At 36.1% G+C, this 26,724-nt stretch overlaps 1 protein-coding gene across 2 annotated transcripts in view; it reads right to left on the bottom strand.

Moving 5' to 3' along the window:
• The window catches only part of LOC122806983 (neuronal acetylcholine receptor subunit alpha-3-like), a 256,292-nt gene extending 229,868 nt beyond the window's left edge, over positions 1-26,424 (bottom strand). Inside the window, exons 1-3 of one of the 2 annotated variants that reach the window (XM_044077845.1) lie at positions 25,622-26,424; positions 24,930-25,361; positions 24,326-24,370 (exon numbers count right to left, since the gene is read on the bottom strand). In XM_044077845.1, coding sequence (XP_043933780.1) covers positions 24,326-24,370; positions 24,930-25,115 — 231 coding nt within the window. In that variant the 5' untranslated portion in view covers positions 25,116-25,361; positions 25,622-26,424. The remainder of the gene's footprint in view (positions 1-24,325; positions 24,371-24,929; positions 25,362-25,621) is intronic. The other variant, XM_044077844.1, reaches the window with a different exon arrangement.
• Between the last annotated feature and the right edge of the window lie 300 nt (positions 26,425-26,724).

Raw genomic sequence — 26,724 nt, 5'->3', positions numbered from 1 at the left:
ATACAAGAAGACAAAGAGGTAGTAGAGGAAAAAAGAAGATAGGGAATTCATATGTAGAGACAGTATAAGAACAATAAAGAAATGAAGAAAAGAAAACAGAATTGAGGAGAGGGAAATTCTTAGTAAGAATAAGTAGCAAAAAAGAGAAGGAACTGGATAGGTACAATATTTGTGATAATTTAATAGTACTATTGAATATTTCGCCTAAAGAGGTAAGAGTGTTTATTTGTATTAATAAAAACACTTTTTGTGACTTTATTTTTGAATCAATAGCTGGAAAACGTTTTGGAATAATACGCATTAAAGAAAAATTGTAATCTATGGAACTTGTATGTTGTTCAAGCATGAGTGTCAAAAAGAAAATTTATGTTCAGTTTTGATTGAAATTAAGTAGAAAAAGAAGTATTAAAAGACTATTTAAAGACTGTATGCAAAGATGTTATGGACATTACAAAAATTTATGAAAACAAACATTTATGGATGGGGGTTGGGAATTTGGTGTTGTATTAAACATGGAAAATGAAAAAAAAAATACATATTACAGGTATGATAAATGTAGAAGGAAGGTACTGTGATCTACCGGGGCAACCAAAAACATGTTTCTTTTGTGGCAAGAGTGATCATTTAAATGGTAATTTTGACAAAATAAAATGGTATATTTGTCATAAGGTGGGGTATGAGGCAAGGAATGTGAACTGAAATGTGTGGAATGTGAGAATACAGGGCATTTATGGATGGACTGTAATGAAAATACAGAAGATAATTAGAAAGGTGGGTGAAAGTATGGGAGGGAACAAGAGATAAAACAAGAGGAAAGTATAGAAGGAGATCAAGAAAAGGAGCAGGAAGAGCAGATAATGATAGGTAATAATGAGTCAGGAGAAGATGAAAAAAACAAAGATAAAATGATAGAAAAAGAAGGGTATGGAGAAATGGTAGAAACATGTGATGAAGAAGATATAAATTGTAGAGTGGTTAAGGGAAAGAAAATTTTGATTAGGAAAAGAGTAAAAGATAGGAAACAAAAATTCAAGAGCATAGGTATGAAAGAAAATAAGAAGGTAAAGGTTAGAAGGGAAAATAAGTAGTAAACAATAAAAAAGCTGAGAATTTTATCAATAAATGTGAACAGAATAAATAATATTAATATAAGATTAGGTATATTGGAATGATGCATAATACTTGATGTGGGTATTATTATACTTGAAGATACAAGAATTTTAACAGAATGGGAGAGATTACAAGAAGAAAAATTAAGCGGAGGTGAAATTATTTGGAATATACCAAAAGAAACATTGTCAGGTACACGAATATGTAGAAATTCAATACGGATTTTGGATTATGCTTTAGTAATATTGGATAGAGTGGCAATGGTAGATGTGAGTTGGAAACAGCAGGTTCACACAATTATTGCAGTTCATGCATATGTTGCAAAAAAGAGCGGGGATGTTGAAAAGAATGTTAGATTATGTATGTTGAAAAGAATTTTATATTATGTAAGTGTGAACATGGAGATAATGTTAGTGGGGGATTTTAATTGCAACCTATGAAGAAGAAAACAGAGTGCTGGTGTTAAAATAATATTAGAGATATTGAGAGGTGGCAAATTATATATATGGGACAACAAACAGTGGACTTACAGAAAGAGTAATTTAAGAACAGAAATAGATTGTTTTATTATTTTGGAAGGTTTAAAAATTAAAAAGAAGGAATAACAGTTACCAGATTTTCAGATCATTTCACAATTTGATAGTGATTCAGGAAAGAGTGGGCTATATAAAAATAGGTAAAGATATTAAAAGATTAAATAAAAAAGACTTAGATAATGGAGGAAGAGAAAGGGTTATGGGATTATGAAAAGATAATGCAGGTATGGCAGTGTTTTACAAAAACTGGATGTTTGGGTGGATAACTTTTTAAAGAAAAATATAAGAAATATTTTTTTTGAAATGCCAAAATTTAAAATGAAAAGAGAAGAAGGAAAACATATAAGGAAGTAAGCAAAGATGCATTTAGAGAGTTAAAAAGGAAATAAGAAAAAACTTTTGAAAGAGAAAGGAAGATATAGGAAATGAACTGGGAGAAGATTAAAAAGATATTGTTTAAACAAATGCAATTTTACATGAGAATAAAGAAGAGGTAGCACCTAATTTGCATAAAATATTAAAAGAAAATAGAATAATAAGAGAAATAAGAGAGAAGAATATGTTAAAATTAAACAAGAAAAAATTAATGTAATAAAAGAACATATAGAAAGGACATTTAAAATAACAAGACAGAAAACAAAAGTGGAAAGTTACAGTGTTAACGAAAGAGGATAATGAAGAGTTAGAAAAAGAAATAACAGTGGAAGAAGTAAATAATGCATTAAAGACAGTAAACATGGAACCAGCCACAGGATTGGAAGAGACTGAATATTGTATGTATGAAGACATGTCAAATTGGCAGAAGAAGTATTTTGTGGAAGTATTAAATGAATGGTTAGAGCAAGGTGTTGGACAGAAAGAATTATGTGTTGGAGCTATGAAGTTTATATGCATAAAAGGGGAAAAGGAGGACATAAGTAATTGGAGACTGATAGTTTTAAACAATGCAGATTATAATATTTTTATGAAAATAATAGAAAAGAGATTAGAAAATAAAGTAAATAAAATATTATAAGAAGCAATATTTGGGGAAAAAAGGAAAAGGGAGTTAAGAATTACTGGTGATAAGAGAAATTATAGATGTCATAATGAAAAGAAGGTCTGAAGTTAAAATTATGGCAGACAATTTGAGCAAAGCATTTGATAAGACACACCATAAAACGTTATGGGATATAATGAAAGTTTATAATATAAATGAGAAAATAATAAAAATATTTGTTAAAGTGTATGAAAATAATAAAGTGCAGGTTGATTAAGTCAAGCAATAAATAAAAGAAGTGGTATAAGGCAAGGATGTCCAGCAAGTAGTATTTTATTTGCATTGATTATGAATTAATTTGTTAGTAAGATAAATATATCATTAAAACTAGCAGGATACGGGCCTACAGAAGGAGTGAAAGCACCAGTTATATTTTCTTTTGTAGATGACATAGTTTTAATGACAAAAAAACAAAGAATGGATGGATGTAGCTATTAAGCAACTTAATCGATATTTGAGGGCCGTGCCTCTCAACTGTCCAGATTTTCTTAAAATTTCCAGATTTTTGCAGCATATTTCTGGCCTATTTCTCATAAAATTTGTGATTTTTTTTTACTTTTTGTAGCAAATCAGTGATGAATGAATTCACTGAAAAATGAAAGCCATTTCAGTTTCAGACATCATATCCTTCCAAAAATGCATGGTAACACAAGATATTTTATTCTAGCAACTTTCTAAGTTTATAAGAGAAATATTTAAAATTAGTCCCTGTTCTGAGGATTTGTCCCCCTGTTATTTTTGGCTTTGTCCAGATTTTTTGTGCTACAAAGTTGAGATCTACATTGGTATGAGTATAAATAAAGACAAAAGTAAAAGTTTAGTAATAACAGGTAAAATACAAAATATTCAGTTTAATAGAGAAGAATTAGAAATGTTAGGTATAACATTTGGTACCGACCTACTTGGAATGCAACAATCAGATAATATAATAGAAAAATTAAGGAATATGTGTTTTGGAGTACATACACATTGTCATATAGAAAGAAAGTCCAAATGAATAGATGATGGAGTCCAAATGGAGAGATGATAAGTCAACAAACAAAGAAGAGTAATATTGCTGGAAATGAATTCATCCTCAAGTCTTGGTGAGTACTTTCATGAGGTGGACCCTGTTTTTCACAAAATATCACCAAGACAACACTGATATACAGACTGCATTTCATATAGTACATATCATGGATCGAAATAGGTTAAAAAATAAAAAATAATAACTGGGTGCACAAGACACAAGATAAACAATTGCCCAATCCCGGTAGGGGCACTGGTGCCAGGACTGGAAAAAATGACAGTGTAGAATCCTCAAGACAAGCAAATATTCCTACAATGGAGCTAGGCTAGGCCCAGAGGAAGGATGCCCCCTCCCCCCATTGTACAAGGAAGCAGTAGTCTACAAAAATCACAAAAAATGATAGGCCAAAAAAGAGTCATAACAATGAAAGACTGGACTATTGAGGATAAGAAAAGAAATATGTATTGTTACTATTATGCAAGAAGCTCATAATTTCCAGAAAGAAGATATACAAAAAGATTAAGAGAGAAATTAGAGGAAAGAAAATGCTTCCAGAAGAAAAACTGCTAGAAGCATCAAATAAAAAATGTGTTCATTAATACAACAGATTTACGAAAAACATTATATAGACCAAGAAACCTTGGACTGTTTAGAATAGAAGTGACTCGGGAAGTGCAAAAATACAAAGAAAATCTAGACATTTTTGAAAGGTATATAAAAGGAATATGACATGGGAAAGAAAGAGAGACCAGCTATGGACCAATATTTATGCAAAGGAGAAAGCAAAACCAATCAATACAAAAAGAACAGCACCAAACATATTTGAAGTGAAATACAGGAAAACGCATCTGGACATGGAAAATTTTACAATACAAAAAATATGAAAACAAAGAGGAAAAGCAGAAAAGAGGATTAGTAATGGAGAAGTTAAAGAAATAGAAACCAATGTTATGGATTACCTGCGAAGTGAAGGATTTAGTGTAGAAAATTTAACTCTGACAACATCACAGCAGGATACAGCAACAGATCCCCAAATTAAGGAGAAACCACTGGGTTGGGAAACATCTGATCAGTTGCCATATGAAGATACTTTGGAGCTTTCCAAATGAACCTAGTATAAATGTTCAGTTGGAACTGCACAGCAAGGGAAAAAACAGGAAACTGTGACAACTCTGACCCAGTCAATGTTATGGAATGATAGACCAGTGAGTTCACATATGAAAGAGCAATAGGTGACACAGGACAAAACTGAAGAGAATGTGGCACATTAAGATGCTCTGGAACTTTCTATAGAATGCCCGCAGGAAACTGAGAGCAAAGCCCTCAGTTTAGAAGAAAATGATCTAAGAGAAGAGTTGCTTGATTTAATAGAGATGGACAAACGTATTAAGATCAATGAAAGAAATAGAGTACAGAAAGTCAATAAAACCCAAAACGTTAGAAGTTTGATAAAACAAATGAACACAGTAATTGGGACTGTTCATAGAGATTCATGCAATACAGTAGAAGTAAATAGGAGATATATTACTGTGCAGCTAAACTGATAATAGATAAATTCTTACCACAAAATCACAGGGCAGTAAGGGAAAGGACGGGGAAGAATCCAATGCCATCATGGAAGTAACAAATACAGAAAACTGTAAAGCAATTAAGACAAGAAATGCCACTGTTAGAAAAGTATAGAAGAGGAACAGGTCAACAAAAATACTCAAAAAGATAGATGTGATAAAAGCAATGTACAGTATGAGTACAGATCAGGATATATCGTGCAATATTGTAAATAAACTAAATATATGCACAGGCTGAAAAACTTAGAAGATATGCAGACAAATATAAAGGAAAAATACAAAATAAGCAATTTATTGATGACCCAAAAAAGATTTGTAGAGAATTGAGAAACAAGGCAAAAGGAATTGAACCACCACCATAAAAAGAAGTAGGTACATTGTGGAGAAATTATCTATGAAGATACTGTGTGACATAAAAGTGATGCTAAATTGATAGAAGAAGTAGAAGAAAGAATAAGAAGTTAAAAAATACTCAGGATATGAAATGGGATGAAGTAATGGCCGGGGAGATTGAAAAAAGTTAAGAAAAGCTCCTAATTGGAAAATCCCAGGCCCAGATGCAGTATATAACGTCTGGCTAAAAGCATTAACATCTTTACATGAGGATTTAAATAACCATGAGTAAGAACTATTTATGTGCACATCCCGAACAGACATCAACCTGGTTCACAACAGGAAAAACAATACTCCTACTTAAGAGTGAACCTGCAAGCCATCCTAAAAACTATAAACCAATAACTTGTCTTTTGAAGACATATAAAATATACACTGGAATTGGTGCGGACAGAGATTATAGTCATTTAGAAGCAAATTCAATCATGGCAATAGAACAAAAGGGTAACAAAAGAAAGTCATACTGAACAAAGAATCATTTGTTGTTAAACAAAGTCATAATGGAGAACTGTAAAACAGGGAAAAAAATCTAAGTATGGCATGGATGGACTACAAAAGAGCATTTGATAGTATCCCACATTCATAGATAAAACAGTGCTTAAAAATGTATAAGAAACACCTTGTACTGATCAATTACATTACAGCGACCATGAAACAGTGGCAAACCACTTTGCATTTAAGGACAAATTATTATTCCAGGGATAAAAATTCAAAGGGGATATTCCATGGTGACTTTGTCACAGCTGCTCTTTTGTCTTGCCCTTAACACATTAAGCTGTTTACTTAACAAATTAGGTCATGGCTACAATGTGGTTCCCAGAAAACAACAAAGTGTAAATACTTCTCATCTTCTTCTTCTGGATGATTTAAAACTGTATATTTCATCAGATGATGGACTGAAAGAACAACTGCAAGTGGTCAAACCTTTTTTGGCTTGTATAGAAATATCCAAAAACGTACCACGGAGCCCTTGTACCAGCAACAACAAGTAGGTAGTCTTAACGAATTTATTTATCACAAACATTTTCGCCGCACAAAGGTGCAGCTTCCTCAGAGAAAACAAATTAACAATGAGGTAAAAGTGCACGCCCCTTTTATACAAAGCAAAAGGGAAATGACAACATAATAAGGTGAAACTCATTGTAGTAATTGGTAAACAAGTAGAAGCCTTCACAAGAACAACTTGTTCCTCAAAGAGAAAATGCAAACATTAATTCATATTAGTAATAAGCATTTCAAAATGTGGAATGTTACCAAAGAAATAAACATAAAGTTTAAAATGACATATTTAAAACTCTTAAAATATGTGAAAGGAAACATAACGTTAAAGTAAAAATTCAACATAAAAAGTCATTCAAATAACAACTCATAAAAAAGTAAGTATAATATGCAGTAATGGATTAAATCTTAGTAAAAAAGTAATGGTAATACATTATAAGTATGAACCATAATGAGCAACTGTGTACCTTAAAGATATTATTGTATAAACAACAATAATAACTAAAATCTAGGCAATATTTAACATGAGAGGTGCTACAACAAAGGCACGTCACATGAAGTCAGAAACAAAAAAATTTTTGTGTATTTTAAAAAAAGTCTTTATGTATGCATAAAAAAGTAAGGAATATCTACAAATGGGGGTACTACCTTAAATAACTCCTCAATTTGAGTACTGCTGAGATGTTACAGTTTTCGTTTAAACCCGGGTAGCAAAATGCGTCTAAACGCAGTTGCCACTCCAGTTCACGTACTTCTAAGAGTAGAGTTATTGGGCCTCCCCGGATGTTATTGGTCACTTGATCTATGGCCATAAACGAGAAAGAGTGCCCAGGGTGGTTGGCAATGTGTTTAGCCAAAGCGTTAACGTCAGAGTTTTTCTTAATTGCATACATATGCTCATAGACACGGTCCCTTAGTCTGCGATCAGTCTTTCCCAGATAAAATGAGGGACAGCAATCACAAAGAGCCAGGTATACAACTGATCTACTTTCACAGTTGAGTGGAGCTTGGATTAAAAACTTCCTGTCCCTTATAGTGTAGGTCTGCCCTACCTTCATTTTGTAACACCAGTTGCAAAAACCACATGGGTACATCCCTGTACGCCTGTTAAAGGTTTTTTTAGTTAGGTCCCTCTGTAGAAGTTCCTTAAGATTGTTATTCCTCTTGAAGACAAAATTAGGACAGGGGCCTAATTTCTCAGAGAGGCCAGGACTCCCCAAGATGAATTGCCAGTTTTTCTTAATCAATGCAGTGGTAGTCTGAGTGTTAAGACTAAATGTGTGGACGTAACTAATGGCAAAATCGCGTACATGGTTGGTCAGAGAGATGTCATTAGAAGAGGAACACTCAATGGGTGACAGTAGTGTGTTGTTAGAACTAAGGTCAAGTAGTACATGGCTTTGCAAGATAGGTTTATAAACCCCGTTTATCCTTTTGGCTGTAACTTCAAGCCTAATTTCATCAATGAGATTCCTCGGGTAGCCCCTATTAAGGAACATGTTACACAAAAGTGTGCATTCGTTCTGGAAGGTGTCAAAATCACTGCACATTCTAACAGCCCTAACCATTTGGCCCTTCACAATAGATTTCTTTTGTTTGAAGGGATGGTGGCTTGTGAAGTGCAAGAACGAATTACAGTAAGTTGGCTTTCTGTAAACACAAGATGTGTAGGTGTTCCCTTCCTTTCTCAACTTTACATCGAGGTAATCGATTTCTACAGGTGAAAAATTAGAAGTGAATTTCAAGAAGTCAGTAGTACCATTTAGAAACTGTAAGAAGTCTACGGCTTCTGTGTCATTACCATGGAAGAGGATGAAAATATCATCCAGGTAACGTGTGTAAAATTTCACTGTCTGCATCCTTTCACTGGAAAAAAGGTAGTTCTTTTCCCAAAAACCCATAAAGAAGTTGGCGACTGAGGCCCCACAAGGCGAGCCCATCGCCACGCCTTTTTTCTGTAAAAAGTAATCCTTATCAAAAAGGAAGTAATTACATGAAAGGACTATGTCCAAGACTTCTGTAACCAAATCAATTTCAGTCTGTGGTGCTCCACAGTCTAAAAGCAGGAGGGAAATCCATTCCACAGCTTCTTGGTGTGGAATGGAGGTGTATAAGTCAACAACGTCGATGGTGAGAAAATTATTCCCATCATCGAACGGAATGTTGTTGAAGTTGTCTAAAAAAGACCAGGAGTCTTTACATACACCCCGAAGGTCCTTCAGGTATTTAGACAGGATAGTGTCTACCAATCTGGCGCTGGGATATGTCATAGATGATCTACCATCAACTAGCGCACGCATGGGGGGATTATTGACATCCTTATGGACCTTGGGGATGCCAAACATGACTGGAATTTTTGGCATAGAGATGTCGATGTAATTGTAAGTTTCTATGTCAATCTTACCCTGCAAGAACAAGTCACGGAAGACGCCCCTCATCATACTATGGGTACGGTGTATTTCATTGAGAGAAGCAGGGGAATAGGCAGGTGTATTAAGGACATCGAGTATTTTTTCGTTATACAGTGAATTGTCCATAATTACAAGTCCACCCCCTTTATCAGGTTTGACTACTCGAACTGGGTAATGGCATAATTCATCTAAGAGGGAGACTTGTTCTTTAGTAATGTTATACCGAGGAGTTTCGGTATAACTATTACATGCCTTAAAGGAATGTCTGATGTCTACTTCACAGATCCTTTCAAAAAGCTGGAGAGAAGGGTGGATGGGGGGATTATACACACTCGGTAGTTTGAGAGAATCATGTGGCAAGGCAACTTCATTGCTGAACAGTAACTTGAAATTTAACTTTCGGACAAAGCATTTTAGTTCAATAAGTTCCTTGGATATGTCACCCATTTTACTAGGGACAAATGTGTAACCAAGGGAAAGTAACTCAACTAATTCCTCCCTTAGTTCCAAGTCTGTGAAATTGTAAATAGTGAAGTCCCCTTTACGGTTAAGTATAATTCTTGGACCTTGATGTAGGAAACAAGGGTTAAGGTCAGCAGTCGTGGTGAAGGAGGAAGAGACACCTGCTGTGTGAGAGAAATGAGAGTCCGAACAGTCAAGAACTGAGAGACCAGGGGAAGCTTCTTCCGCTTCTATCTCTTGTTGTGAAACTGTCGGTGGTTGCGGTTGCCTAAAAACTGTTGTTGTTTTGTTAGTATTGGTCCTATTTGTGTTGGTGTTATTATTGCCTTGATTACCCTTCTTAAACCCTTTAATCCTGTCACTGCGTCTAGGGCCTACCTCGTCCACTCCTACCTCATCTTCGTGAAAGTGAGGGCTGGCCGAGACAGGGTGGGGTGCAGGGTTAGGATGTTCCTGGTGGGTACTAGTAGTAGTGTTGTGAGATTCAGAAGCCTGTAATTTAGGATATGCAACATTATCCTGATAAGCCAATCTGTCTCTGACTAATTTTTTATTTTTGTTAAGCTTTAGTTTGACAAGAAGCGTGTTAATACTAGAAAGATGCGGTCATAATCGAACCTGTACCTTACAAAATTCAAGTCTGCTTTAATCTCCTTGTCTAAAACATCAATCTCCTTCAGGAGAACACAAACATGTTGGTTATAATGTTTCACAATAAGCTGTAACAGATCTAAACCTTGCTGTTGAAATAAGTCTTTTAAGTCACAAAGGAAATTATTGTTGTTGATTAAGCCTGAAGGAGAGAAAGTACTACGTAGACCTTTTGGAACAAGTTTCTCATGAATGCACTGGTTAAAGTAACCAATCTCAAGCTGTAACTTTTTAAGTTTGAGAATTTTACTGTCAAAGATCTTTAATTTATTGGACAGTGACTCATTACTTGAAATGGTATCATGCTGATCAGCTGTACTTTCCATAGGGTTAGAAAAAACAAAGTTGTCAGTATTTGTCATCCATTCAGAGAAAATGAATGGAGCATTCACATTGTCAGTCTGGCCTGAAAAAGAGCCAGTGTTAACAGCTGCAGCTATACGTAAAGAAGAAGTTGCAGGCCCAGTGGGCCAGGCAGAGTTAGTTGTATTGTAGTTAACTGAATGTTCTCCACTACTGTTAATGTCTGCACCTAATAAAAGGGCAGGAATACCATTAGGAAAAGTACCTGTAGTTGCCTCCAATCTTGTACCACTGTTGACAAGGCCAGCAGATGTAGATGTAGAAGGCGGTGGTGCATTATGTTCATTTGCAGAATGAAAAGGTTGTCCTGCGGTATTAGAGAACCAGAGTTCGCCTGTGTAGTATTAGTGGCTGAAGAGCCTTGAGTAGATAAAGGTATAGAAGCTACCTGGCGGTTCCTGTTGCCATTAATACCTTCCAGTAAGTCGAAGCGTGCATTAAGCTTGTCGAGTCTTTCCGACAATGAAATCAGCAAGGCAGGCACATCAAGAAGTGGATTAGACTGCGCTTCCTTCACTCCAGAATTAAGAGAGATCGAGGGCTGCTGGGACTAACAGGGCTCCCTGTGGCCATGAAAACAAACAGGCAAATGCAAAGACAAGAACAACTGGAATCCAAAAGCGTACCACGGAGCCCTTGTACCAGCAACAACAAGTAGGTAGTCTTAACAATTTATTTATCACAAGCGTTTTCGCACAAAGGTGCAGCTTCCTCAGAAAACAAATTAACAATGAGGTAAAGTGCACGCCTTTTATACAAAGCAAAGGGAAATGACAACATAATAAGGTGAAACTCATTGTAGTAATTGGTAAACAAGTAGAAGCCTTCACGAGAACAACTTGTTCCTCAAAGAGAAAATGCAAACATTAATTCATATTAGTAATAAGCATTTCAAAATGTGGAATGTTACCAAAGAAATAAACATAAAGTTTAAAATGACATATTTAAAACTCTTAAAATATGTGAAAGGAAACATAACGTTAAAGTAAAAATTCAACATAAAAAGTCATTCAAATAACAACTCATAAAAAAGTAAGTATAATATGCAGTAATGGATTAAATCTTAGTAAAAAAAGTAATGGTAATACATTATAAGTATGAACCATAATGAGCAACTGTGTACCTTAAAGATATTATTGTATAAACAACAATAATAACTAAAATCTAGGCAATATTTAACATGAGAGGTGCTACAACAAAGGCACGTCACATGAAGTCAGAAACAAAAAAATTTTTGTGTATGTAAAGACTCCTGGTCTTTTTTAGACAACTTCAACAACATTCCGTTCGATGATGGGAATAATTTTCTCACCATCGACGTTGTTGACTTATACACCTCCATTCCACACCAAGAAGCTGTGGAATGGATTTCCCTCCTGCTTTTAGACTGTGGAGCACCACAGACTGAAATTGATTTGGTTACAGAAGTCTTGGACATAGTCCTTTCATGTAATTACTTCCTTTTTGATAAGGATTACTTTTTACAGAAAAAAGGCGTGGCGATGGGCTCGCCTTGTGGGGCCTCGTCGCCAACTTCTTTATGGGTTTTGGGAAAAGAACTTCCTTTTTCCAGTGAAAGGATGCAGACAGTGAAATTTTACACACGTTACCTGGATGATATTTTCATCCTCTTCCATGGTAATGACACAGAAGCCGTAGACTTCTTACAGTTTCTAAATGGTACTACTGACTTCTTGAAATTCACTTCTAATTTTTCACCTGTAGAAATCGATTACCTCGATGTAAAGTTGAGAAAGGAAGGGAACACCTACACATCTTGTGTTTACAGAAAGCCAACTTACTGTAATTCGTTCTTGCACTTCACAAGCCACCATCCCTTCAAACAAAAGAAATCTATTGTGAAGGGCCAAATGGTTAGGGCTGTTAGAATGTGCAGTGATTTTGACACCTTCCAGAACGAATGCACACTTTTGTGTAACATGTTCCTTAATAGGGGCTACCCGAGGAATCTCATTGATGAAATTAGGCTTGAAGTTACAGCCAAAAGGATAAACGGGGTTTATAAACCTATCTTGCAAAGCCATGTACTACTTGACCTTAGTTCTAACAACACACTACTGTCACCCATTGAGTGTTCCCCCTCTTCTAATGACATCTCTCTGACCAACCATGTACGCGATTTTGCCATTAGTTACGTCCACACATTTAGTCTTAACACTCAGACTACCACTGCATTGATTAAGAAAAACTGGCAATTCATCTTGGGGAGTCCTGGCCTCTCTGAGAAATTAGGCCCCTGTCCTAATTTTGTCTTCAAGAGGAATAACAATCTTAAGGAACTTCTACAGAGGGACCTAACTAAAAAAACCTTTAACAGGCTTACAGGGATGTACCCATGTGGTTTTTGCAACTGGTGTTACAAAATGAAGGTAGGGCAGACCTAAACTATAAGGGACAGGAAGTTTTTAATCCAAGCTCCACTCAACTGTGAAAGTAGATCAGTTGTATACCTGGCTCTTTGTGATTGCTGTCCCTCATTTTATCTGGGAAAGACTGATCGCAGACTAAGGGACCGTGTCTATGAGCATATGTATGCAATTAAGAAAAACTCTGACGTTAACGCTTTGGCTAAACACATTGCCAACCACCCTGGGCACTCTTTCTCGTTTATGGCCATAGATCAAGTGACCAATAACATCCGGGGAGGCCCAATAACTCTACTCTTAGAAGTACGTGAACTGGAGTGGCAACTGCGTTTAGGCGCATTTGCTACCCGGGTTTAAACGAAAACTGTAACATCTCAGCAGTACTCAAATTGAGGAGTTATTTAAGGTAGTACCCCCATTTGTAGATATTCCTTACTTTCTTATGCATACATAAAGACTTTTTTTAAAATACACAAAATTTTTTTGTTTCTGACTTCATGTGACGTGCCTTTGTTGTAGCACCTCTCATGTTAAATATTGCCTAGATTTTAGTTATTATTGTTGTTTATACAATAATATCTTTAAGGTACACAGTTGCTCATTATGGTTCATACTTATAATGTATTACCATTACTTTTTTACTAAGATTTAATCCATTACTGCATATTATACTTACTTTTTTATGAGTTGTTATTTGAATGACTTTTTATGTTGAATTTTTACTTTAACGTTATGTTTCCTTTCACATATTTTAAGAGTTTTAAATATGTCATTTTAAACTTTATGTTTATTTCTTTGGTAACATTCCACATTTTGAAATGCTTATTACTAATATGAATTAATGTTTGCATTTTCTCTTTGAGGAACAAGTTGTTCTTGTGAAGGCTTCTACTTGTTTACCAATTACTACAATGAGTTTCACCTTATTATGTTGTCATTTCCCTTTTGCTTTGTATAAAAGGGGCGTGCACTTTTACCTCATTGTTAATTTGTTTTCTCTGAGGAAGCTGCACCTTTGTGCGGCGAAAACGTTTGTGATAAATAAATTCGTTAAGACTACCTACTTGTTGTTGCTGGTACAAGGGCTCCGTGGTACGTTTTTGGATTCCAGTTGTTCTTGTCTTTTGCATTTGCTTGTATAGAAATATGATTTGGTCTTGATAAATGTGCAAAAATCAACCTTTAAAGCAGGAAAGTTGCAGCATTAAGTAAACATCAGGCTGGGACAGGAATGTGATATAAAATAAATTAAGCAAGAGGGGGTGTATAAATATTTGGGAATTGATGAAAGATCAACAATAAAACATGAACAAATGCAAATAAAAATTGGTAAGAAATATTTTAGAAGACTAAAATTAATACTGAAAACAGCTTTGACATCTAGGAACAAAGTCCTACCCCTAAATGAATTTCCTCTTCCTGTCCTAACTTACAGTTTTGGAGTGAGTGACTGGCTCCAAAAGGTTTTGAACTGGTTGGACAGGAAAACGAGAAAGATGATTCATGCTCATCAAATGATTTATAAAAATCAGTGTATACCAAGACTATATACTCCCCATTCTGAAGGAGGTATGGGCCTCCTCAAAACTGATTACATGTATAGATCTGCAGTCACAGGATTGCATACACATCTTCTAACCTTACAAGACCCAAATGTAGTGAAACTTTTTAAACATGAGGAGAATAAGTCTAAGATTATTTCCCTGCTTAGTTTAGCAGAAGCATATCAGTGTCAAGTGGGAATGGAAATCAAACCAGAAGTAGATAAAATCAGGCAGCAACTGAATGTGCCAAAAACAAAAGAAAGAATATTAGGTGAAGGATCAGATGAGAAGGCAAGAAATGTGGAAAATACATAAATATAATTGTAAGTATAGATAATTATTGGAACAACCTCATGTTGATCAGGATCGCACACAGGAATAGTTAAAGAAAGGTGAATTTAAACCAAAAGACAAAAGGTTAATATTGGTGGCCCAAGACAGTGGACTAAATACACATTAGTTTACAAAGTCCATTGAACATGTGAGAGAAACAGACAAATATAGGTTTTGTACAACAAAGATGGAAACAGTTGCACATCTTGTTGCTGGTTGTGATATACTAATGGTAGAAGGACTGTATACTGAAAGATGTGGCAAGACGGTTGCATTGGGGATTGTGCAAACATAATATTGAAGTATGTGAAAAGCACTGAAAACATGAGCCACAAAACATTATAGAAAATGATGAAGATTATATCACATGGGATCATCCATTCCCAACAGTTCATAAAATAGATACGCGAAAAACAGATATAGTAGTCCATGAAAAGAAGACAAAAGTAACTTGGATCATTGAAATTGCTGCACCCAGCAACTACAGTGTCTTACATACAGGGAGACAAAAGTCATAAAATGCCAAGATTTGCAGGCAGAAATGAGGGCAATGTGGACGAAAGATACCAAGACAGTTCCAGTAGTAGTAGGAGCAACAAGTGTAAAAAATTTACAGTCGTACTTTGATATGTTACCGATACATATAACTCCATTTGAACTGCAGAAGGAGTCATTACTGGGCACACTGCGGGTGCTGCAAAGAGCACTTCTGTCTAACACTGAAGATTGAAACAATACTAATTTCATGCACTTTAATTCATAGGTTCATAGGTGTATACTAGGCTAATGGCCCTGGAGCCTTTACAAGCCTAGCCCATAGGATTACCCTGGCATAGTGCCACCCGACCTTAGTTCCCAGTGCCTCTGTCAAGGAGAGCCACTGCAGTGATTCCCACAGTGAATTTTCTATTTCCTATCCACTCATGATGATTTATCTTGAAGAGGGTCAGCGAGGTGCTCTGTTTGACATGTATGTGAAGTCTATTCCATAGCATGGGCAGTCTCTGGGTTATGAACCTGTCCCTCCAGCACTATACTTTGACTTAGGAATGGGGTCCCTTCCTGTAATAGTATTAGAAACCTAAAAGACTTGGAGAAATTAAAAAAAAAAAGAAAGTATATTTAATCATTTCTGTTTTATTGGGATAAATTGCATATTTAGCAAGTGTGTTTATGGTCTCTGCAAAGTATGAAAAATAATTAATATCAGTTGTGTTTTCATTTATATGGGGATCGAGATTAGACCCAGTGAAAGAGGGCTGTTATATGTTAAAGAAAAAGACGGACAACTGGGTTTGGTTAACCCAGTTGTCTATGCAGCATCACTGAATTTACATAAAGTGTTGATATGGTTAAAAGAAGTAAACAAATATTTGGGAAGTTTAATGAAAGTAAAATATGAGGAAATATGGGATAGGATGAGTAACTTGAAAAGAGGGAAGAATGTTTGAAAGGAGAAGTAAAAGAGTGACAAGAAAACATTTTGTTATTGAAAATAAAGATAGTATAGAAAAATAATAGGAAAAAATGGTATTCAAATATAATGAGTAAGTATCACTGCATATATCATGGCACAGCTAGAGCATAAAAAAAAGTTATAAAGGCAAGATTATAGTGGTTTAAAAAACATTTACAATGCAGAGATTTTCTATGGAGATTATCGATAAAGAAGTTGCTAGTAAAAGTGAATATGCTCTATAAATAATAGAAGAAAGAATAAGTTCTTATTGTAGTGAAGTTGAAACAACAGAACATGCTTTAAGATGTAAAAGGATATGGGAAAAATATGTGAAATAAGAATGTAGAAGGTATTAAGAGAATGAAGGTTATAAATATTGATATCTTAGAATATTGTTATTGTGGTAAAAGATGCAAAGAAAATAGTTAAAAAATGTCTGCATAATATGGACTATATGGAAAAATTAAATGAGATAAAATTTAATGGAAAATAGATATTGTCAGAAACATTGGAAAAAATATTATTTTGATTGTGGAAAAGAGTGCAGGCAGACAAGGAATGTAAATAAAAAAAATAAAATACATTTACAGATATAGGTAAATGATAAAATACAAGTGCAAAAAGATGTAAATAATTGTAAATAATGTATAATATGTAAACATTGTAAATATAATATATATGGTATTTAATAAAGGACCCTTACTCTTTTCTCTTTTTTGATAAGTGCTGTGAGATCTTTTGCATTCACCTGAGCTATGACTATCTCAAGCAGACAGAGCTGGTTTAAGATGTCATCTAAAGGACAACACACTCAGGTTTGCACCCCCCCTCCCCAATGCTGCACACTGCAATGTCAATATTGCAAAACAAATCTATCTGCCTGGTGTGGTAACAGAACCTATGGGTTTCTGATCTTCCCACACCAAAGGAGTGTGTGCTACCCATCGAGCTACTGAGACTGCAAATACTTCACATTGGACTTATTAATTAAAATGCCCCTCAGATACCAGGATTGTATAGTGTTGAATATTTATTTGTGGAGCTTTACCACACTTACTTGTGTACATGTTCATTTCATGGATAAGTTGAGAGCAGCTTTTTGAGAACAAAATCCCATTAAAATAAGTTGACCAATGTTTAAGTGTAGGTGCCAAAAAAAGAGTATGGCACTTTGGCGTAAGCTGATGATACTTGCACTATGGTAAGAAAGTTTCTATTAATTCATTAATTCTCTGATTAGCCATGTTAGTAGCTGTTTAGACCATCAACTGTGCAGGAGGGGACAAAAGGAGGAGGCGTCTCGGTCTATATCCAGAAGTGACTAAAACCAAGGCCGGTAAAGCAGTATGGTGCACTAAGCTTCTTCATGTCCAAATAATTATCAGAAAGGTCCCATGCCATATAAAAGCTAGCTACAGAACTCCATCTATGACTAAAGAAAGCCACAATGTCTATCTACAGGAGCTGCAATCATTTAGTATTAAACCCAGTACCATTTTCCTAAGTCATCTAAACTATCCAGCTATAGACTGAGAAAATTACACCACTACTAGTCCACAAGCACAGAGATTTCTGCACTTTGACTAATTGTTCCAGGGCATTTGTATTGACAGAGTACCCACTGGGGGGAGGGTAACTTCTTGGATCTTGTCCTTAGTAATATGGGAGCATCTTGCACCATCCCTTGTATAGCTTCATCAGTTGTTAAGTCTGATTATAAAGCGGTCTGCTTTGAAATAAAATTGAAATTGAAACCAGAGATTCCTTCCACCCATGGTACCTCTAGAAATTACTTAAAGAAAAAACTACCTACTCCTAAGTGATACATTGGCAAGCTTCATATCCCCACCAACTCCAGTTAATTCCACTGAATATTCAGAAATGTACACCACCACACTATATCAGCATGCAAACAGCTGCATAGCTGCAGCTGTACCACATATGGACAAATGCAGGGCAAACCCCAGAAACAAACCCACATGGTGGAACCATAACATCAACAAGCTTTATAATAACAGGAAAAGAATTTTGACTAAAAGTACGAAGATTAATTCCCAGAATGTTAGAACTTGTATCACTGAAATAAAAAAACTCAGTAGCTTAATAAAATTGACCAAAGTTAAGTTTAAGGCAAAAAGCTACCCAAGCCAAAGACAGTCACAAGGCATTTTTAGTTATGTTCGTAATCTCAAAAGCACAGTGCAGCAATGCACTGAGCTGATTGTGAGCAATGCTACCTACACTGAGGCTGAAGATATAGTGAATCTACTGGCTGATAAATTTACCTCTAACTAAACTGTCCCTACTCCAGCTATCACCAAGACCAAGCTCTAACTGTGCTATCAAAAGCTAAAAATGCTGTATTGATGGGTCCTGATAATATCCCTTGATCTTAAATAATATGAAGCATGATTAACCCACACAGTTAAAAACACTGTTCAGTCTCTGCCACTATACTGGTTTTGTACCATGCTAATGTAGAACAGCTACAGTCATTTCCCTGCTTAACGGAGGACCTTCCACAGACCCAGGCAATTACAGACCCAAAAGTCTTACCAGCCTCATGTGAAAAGTCATGGAAAAACTCATCATGGAACTAATCAGTCAGGATATAGGGAACCTCCAAACAAAGGACCCGTCTCACTTTAGATTCATCAAGAACAGAACATGGTTACTTAACCTGATGGATTTTTTTTAAAGTTTACCAAAGCAATGGATGAAGGAAAAATGGTACAGACTGCATACCTTGACCTGGCCAAACCTTTTGACACAATTCCCACCCAGGCATAGTAGAAAAGTTAATTAAACTGGGAATAAATGCCTGCGCCACAGCTGGACTGCCAAATGGCTCACAGATAAGATTCAGGAAATCAAAACAGGGGAATTTACCTCCACAAAATCACTAGTCACCACCAGTGGAGCCCCCATCCCCCACCCCCCCAGGGTTCTGGGCTCGGACCTCTCTTGTTGGGCATTAACTTTTTTGAAGTAAAAGCCAATACCAAAGGGCTTTGGCTAACTAAGTTCACTGATGGCTGCAAGCTAGGAGCAGTCATTGAATCCCCAAATGACTTTGTCATCCTGTAGGAAGGTTTGTCCCAAATAAATAGCTGGTACCAAAATCATGGGTTGAAACTAAATGTCTAAAAATGCATTGCTGTATCCTTTGTGAAGTCATCTACCCCAGGGTTCTACCACATTGACAATACTCCCCTAAGAGTTGACCCAGTTGCTCAGGGCTTGAAAACTTATGTCGACAGCAACCTACCTTTTGACCCACATGTGTCCATTGTTTAAAGAAAGTCCTTGTACATCGCACAGCTTATAAACAAAGGAGTTGTGTCTACATCTAGGAATATCATTCCTCCCCTTTACTCAGCTCTCATTAGATCAGTCATTGAATATAATGCTCCCTTTGGCATGCATCTGTCCAAACATATACAACAACTGCAATGCCCACAGAGATACCTTACTAAAAGGATACAAGTCCTAAGTCAATACATGGTCCAAATCAAAATCCTGTCATTATATTCAGTATCCTGCATACTGCTAAGTGATGACCTGTATCAGGCATACAAGGCATCCTCTGATCCAGTACTGAAGGATTTACTGCACATCAGCAAATTAAATGGCATAAAAAATACCTGGTCTAGGGATCTAAACCTCTTCTGCAACATCAACAGAATGGTTTGGAGGAACAGGTATTATCTCACAGAGGATACCACTGTTCTGTAGCGGACTCCCTATCCACATAAAACAAACTTCAGCTGTTCTGTAACAGACTCCGTATCCACATAAAACAAAGCTCACCTGTTCTGTAGCAGACTCCGTATCCACATAAAACAAAGCTCACCTGCTCTGTAACAGACTCCCTATCCACATAAAACAAAGCTCACCTGTTCTGTAGCAGACTCCCTATCCACATAAAACAAAGCTCACCTGTTCTGTAACAGACTCCCTATCCACATAAAACAAAGCTCACCTGTTCTGTAGCAGACTCCCTATCCACATAAAACAAAGCTCACCTGTTCTGTAGAAGACTCCCTATCCACATAAAACAAAGCTCACCTGTTCTGTAGCAGACTCCCTATCCACATAAAACAAAGCTCACCTGTTCTGTAGCAGACTCTCTATCCACATAAAACAAAGCTCACCTGTTCTGTAGCAGACACCCTATCCACATAAAACAAAGCTCACCTGTTCTGTAGCAGACTCCCTATCCACATAAAACAGAGCTCACCTGTTCTGTAGCAGACTCCCTATCCACATAAAACAAAGCTCACCTGTTCTGTAGCAGACTCCCTATCCACATAAAACAAAGCTCACCTGTTCTGTAGCAGACTCCCTATCCACATAAAACAAAGCTCACCTGTTCTGTAGCAGACTCCCTATCCATATAAAACAAAGCTCACCTGTTCTGTAGCAGACCCCCTATCCACATAAAACAAAGCTCACCTGTTCTGTAGCAGACTCCCTATCCACATAAAACAAAGCTCACCTGTTCTGTAGCAGACCCCCCATCAACATAAAACAAAGCTCACCTGTTCTGTAGCAGACTCCCTATCCACATAAAACAAAGCTCACCTGTTCTGTAGCAGACTCTGTATCCACATAAAACAAAGCTCACCTGTTCTGTAGCAGACTCCCTATCCACATAAAACAAAGCTCACCTGTTCTGTAACAGACTCCGTATCCACATAAAACAAAGCTCACCTGTTCTGTAGCAGACTCCCTATCCACATAAAACAAAGCTCACCTGTTCTGTAGCAGACTCCCTATCCACATAAAACAAAGCTCAACTGTTCTGTAGCAGACTCCCTATCCACATAAAACAAAGTTCACCTGTTCTGTGCAGACTCCCTATCCACATAAAACAAAGCTCACCTGTTCTGTAGCAGACTCCCTATCCACATAAAACAAAGCTCACCTGTTCTGTAACAGACTCCCTATCCACATAAAACAAAGCTCACCTGTTCTGTAACAGACTCCCTATCCACATAAAACAAAGCTCACCTGTTCTGTAGCAGACTCCATATCCACATAAAACAAAGCTCACCTGTTCTGTAGCAGACTCCCTATCCACATAAAACAAAGCTCACCTGTTCTGTAGCAGACTCCCTATCCACATAAAACAAAGCTCACCTGTTCTGTAGCAGACTCCCTATCCACATAAAACAAAGCTCACCTGTTCTGTAACAGACTCCCTATCCACATAAAACAAAGCTCACCTGTTCTGTAACAGACTCCCTATCCACATAAAACAAAGCTCACCTGTTCTGTAACAGACTCTGTATCCACATAAAACAAAGCTCACCTGTTCTGTAGCAGACTCCCTATCCACATAAAACAAAGCTCACCTGTTCTGTGCAGACTCCCTATCCACATAAAACAAAGCTCACCTGTTCTGTAACAGACTCTGTATCCACATAAAACAAAGCTCACCTGTTCTGTAACAGACTCCGTATCCACATAAAACAAAGCTCCTTACTGTCCATATTCAAGTGCAATTTGTATCTATTGATCGGAAACAGAAGATTTACTCCAGGACCGAGTGCCCCCTGTTCAACTTATGGACAGAGGCAACTCATAAATTCTTTACCCTATGCATAGGTCCCCTCAAATTACCTATGGTATGATCCCAGTTATTCTCACTGGGGTAATATATAATTAGCAATCATAACATGGAGTATTGCCACTCTCTAACTAAATGGGATAGGTTAAAAGGAAAGTGACTAGACTTAAATTGGTCTACAAAGGTAGCTAGCCTAGTCCTTACCTATGATCTTCATTCTAATAAACAATGATATTATGCTAAAGTAGGTTATCAGAAGAATCAGTGAATTAGTAAGCAGTACTCCATTTAATCCAATCTTTACTTATAGTAATAGGACATACCTAGACAATCTGTGTTCACCACTTAATGTGGCAAATGTTATTTTTTTTGTCAAATTACAGTGACTGGGGTGGGGGACTGGCTGACAGGTTGTAAATGACAGTATTAAACTGAAATACATTATGACATTACCAGCGTTGTAGATGAGGAGAGCTGAATCTGTGAATAGCTCCAGCACACTCAGATGCATTACTAATAATGCTGAACTTATCAGTATAGCACTTGGTTTTGGGATGTGGATGTGCATGATAAAGGAAAACTGAAGTAAATTACTGTGATCATTATTCTGTAATAGTGACTGGGTGGAGGCATGTAAATGACAGCTACAAACTGAATTGTGGTTGACAGACTCTAAATGACAACAGCAAACTGAAATATATTACACTGGCTACTACTTGTGTAGACTAACATGGTGGTCATGCCTGTGAATTACAGCAGCACACTGATTACATGACTGATACAGCTGAATCTGCCATTATAGTGATCAAGTGGAAAGTGTGACTGTACATGATAAATGCAACTGTAACACATTACTGCAGATATTTCTGGCTAAGCACTGGGGTGGGAGGTGGTCGCAGCACATTGAAATATATTACTGTGCTTTATTTTTTCACTTTCTTTACAATCGAGGTGATTGCCAAAAGCAGCAATGTTATGTAATATTTAAGAGCAAGAGTTAACATCTTCAGGGATCTTTTTTTTTCTTGTAGATATTTATATTTTCGCAGACAGGTTACCTCATTTTTCCTTTAAGTGTCATATGAAGGAGAATGCTACATAAAGCTATATTTAAACATGGTAAAACGTATTTTAAGAAAGATACAGTTGTGAAACGTGAGTCAAAAAAACACAAGCTGAAAGCTAGTCTTCAGTAAAGTTTTTAACAGTAAGCAGCACACTGTGTGTTTGTGTTTGTGTGTGAGTGTCTTCAACTGACCATTTTGATAATCTTTTTTCAAATCACTTTACAGATATAATCTAGTCAGAGCTACTGGAAACAAGTGCAGTTTCTCACTTTAAGTGCAGGCAAAACAATAGTGTGTAGCAAGCAGATTTATATTAGAAGAGCACTATACACAAGTGGCTGAGAATTGAGAAACACCTTTTATTAGGGACAAACTGAATAAAAAAATGAGTAATAATGACTTTTTAAGAGATAATAGGGAAAAAGTACTACATGCAGAAAAATAACCAACAAATGTAACCAGCTACCATTTCAGAAAATAATAGAAACACCAGCCTTGGTATTGCTGACAAAAAAGAAAAAGAAAACAATACAATCAGAAAACTGCTGCACAGTGGCACAATTATGGTAGTTTATTAAGACGAATTGTTAAAGCTGAAATGCAGCTATATGCTATCCTGCTGTTGTGATTTGTTATTTATACGGGAAATGTATTTTTCTGTAAAATAATCTTTGTAAAGACAATGACCACATAATTAACTCCTGCTGTTAAATAAAATACTGCTGGGATATATTAAAAAGTGACCCAGGGTGAATGATATTTACTTTTGTTTATTGTTCAAACCACGAAATGAATGCCTTACTTTATTTTTGGAGTAGTTTGACATATCTTAATTTACTTTATTGACCAAGCTATTTTGTAATTTTAAATTATAATAGTTGGGCTTAATCACAAAAATGTGCCAGTAACAGCACATTTCTATACCAAATCCTGATAAGCAAATATTTAAAACCAGAAATAAAAAGGTGAATTGATAACATGCTTAACTAGTGAAGTGACTCAAATTATCCAGCAGATGTCAACCCTGTTCACCTTTTATCACCTCTCCTTAAAAGCAAGGAGAGCAATTATAGTTAGAAAGCACTCTTGATAATGTTGAAGACCCACTGTCAGTCTGGATAAATGAGATGCTACAGCTTTATTAAGCCACGTTCATAGCAACCTATTTTCTGTCATTCCAAAGTGTTTTGTCTTGCTTGCAAAGACACCTTACAAATACTATTTAGTAGAAAAACATGCTAACTAGTAATAAGATACTGGTACCTAAACTATTTTAACTCATGGGTCAACTCTTGTAATCATCAGTACACCAGCTATATCAATAACAAGTTTAATCCATACAAAAAAAATATTGTAAAAGTGTAGAAAAATACAGTGCAACATACAAACAAGGCATATGAAACATAACATTAAGAATCTTACGTGTTTCAGCCATAAGTTTGTCTCCATTATTTGATTAACTTCATCCTAGAAGGCAACCATATAAAAAATTAATGACTTACGATTGTGTTTACTTGCATACATGCAAATTTAAAAGATTCACAAAACTCACATAATGAATGCAATCGATTTTTAAATATTGTTGTGTCGAAACTGGATACAAAATTGCAACAGCATTTTACAAATGTACATACACACACACATATATATATATATATATATATATATATATATACATATATATACATATATATATATATATATATATATATACATATATACATATATATTTATATACATTATATATATATATATATATATATATATATATATATATATATATATATATACACACACACGTGTATATATATATATATACATATATATATATATATATATATATATATATACATATACTTATATATACATATATACATATATATACATATATATATATATATATATATATATATATGTATATACACGTATATATATACCTATGTATGTTTGTATGTGTGTGTAAGCGCGCGCACATCTATACATTTTATTTAAACACATTATGACACCAACATAGATGCACTCTTACCACTTTTACCAGCTGTGACATTGACACCTCAAAGTGAACAATAACTGGATGGCTGACATTCTCCACTGGCCTGATACGTGAACTGTAATTTGCTGAAAATAGACTGGAAAAAAGCCTGTATTCAGCTTCTGAGCATTCAGCCCCTACGAAAAATAAATAAATAAGCAAACAAATAAATAAATACATGTTCTAATCCTAATGCCCCTGGATGTCCAGGTCTTCCGGGGAGTGTTAAAAAATATCCACGATAGAAGTACAAGTAGACAGAGGAGAGAAGAAAGCAAAAAAAAAAAAAAAAACGAAACCGTTAAAGTGTGATCTGATTACGTACAATGCATACCTTGTTACGCAAAACATTAAACAGAATATTTCACAAATTATTTATGTAGCCGTACTAAGTCCATTACGTATCCAGAACCGCATAGCCTACATCTGCAAAAAAAAAAAAATATGAAACCCTGTACACTTAACATGAATCATTTGTTTTCCTCTGCTACCATAAAACGATTTAGGTGAGCAATTCTATCTCTCAAGAAAATTATATGAAGACAAGTGCTGCGAGCATTCATTTGACAGTTGCATACATATTTTTGTTGCTATAATACTTTTCATAAACGACCCGAAGAAAAAGTAACGCAGTGTGCACAAGCTAGAAAGTCATCCCTGTAATAAACATAGATATAGCAGCTTACCGTATAAAAACAGCAGGATCAAAGCTGAGAGAAGACAGAAGACTTTTGAATTCGGCATGGTATAGTATACATTCGCGATTGAGCAACCCAAATGTCTTCGTAGACAAGGCTCATGAAGTCTGTTACTTGGGAAAATATAAAGCCAACTTCCTAGTGCCGCCTTGTAGTAGTAAAAGACCTTGCACAAGCAGCCATTTACAGAATTAAATGTGTCTGTACCCCCACCACACCCAGCACTCACAAACGCGCACACACGCACATACGCACGCACCCGAAACTAGGTTGTCAGTAAACAAGACACGCTACCGTAGAGGTAGAATTAACGAGGTATAACTCAAGGGATTTAGTATTTCGAAATTAACTGAAGCCACGCACACCGCTGTTTTGAATCCCTTCCTTTTTCCGCAAGAGTTGTTCAGTCCTGAGTTTTACTGGACACTGTGGACTTCGAAATTTAAATTGCATAAGAGTAACTGGGATAAGGGATAAGGGAAATGGGATAAGTCAGCTTTCTTTTATGTTTTATTTAATATGTTATCGAACATAAATTGTTGCGTGTTATAACACATCGCTAACATATAACAGTTATCTAAGCATCAGTTCGGATTTCTTAAAAAAGTATTTTTTTGTTTTAAGCTTTACTGTCAAGGGCGGCAGAGCGGTGCAGCGGTTAGTGTTGCCGCCTCACAGCAAGAGGTTATCCGGTGCGATTCTCTGTTGGAGAGCCTTCTTTGTGGAGTTTCCGTGAGTTTCCCCCAGGGGCTCCGTTTTCTCCCACTACAGTAGGTGGACACCTCTCAACTGTCCCTGATTTTGACTCAAATTTTTCAGCTGTCCCTCTTAATCCCTCCTAAAACTAGTGAATTTTGGAGGAAAGGTGGTGGATTACATTTAATGAATAATGACAATAATTAAGAGTTATAGACTTTTTTTTACTTCAGTGGGCGGCCATGGTGGTGCAGCGGTTAGCGTTGTCGCCTCACAGCAAGAGGTTCTTCGGTTTGATTCTCGGCTGGGGTGCTTTCTGTGCGGATTCTGCAAGTCTTCCTTGTGGTCACATGGGTTTCTTCCGGGTGCTCCTGTTTTCTCCGACATCCCAAAAC

The sequence above is a fragment of the Protopterus annectens genome, chromosome 7.part0, assembly GCF_019279795.1.
Source record: "Protopterus annectens isolate FY-2018-M chromosome 7.part0, PAN1.0, whole genome shotgun sequence".
NCBI classification, from domain to species: Eukaryota; Metazoa; Chordata; order Ceratodontiformes; family Protopteridae; genus Protopterus; species Protopterus annectens.
This window is presented reverse-complemented; position numbering and strand designations above follow the sequence as displayed.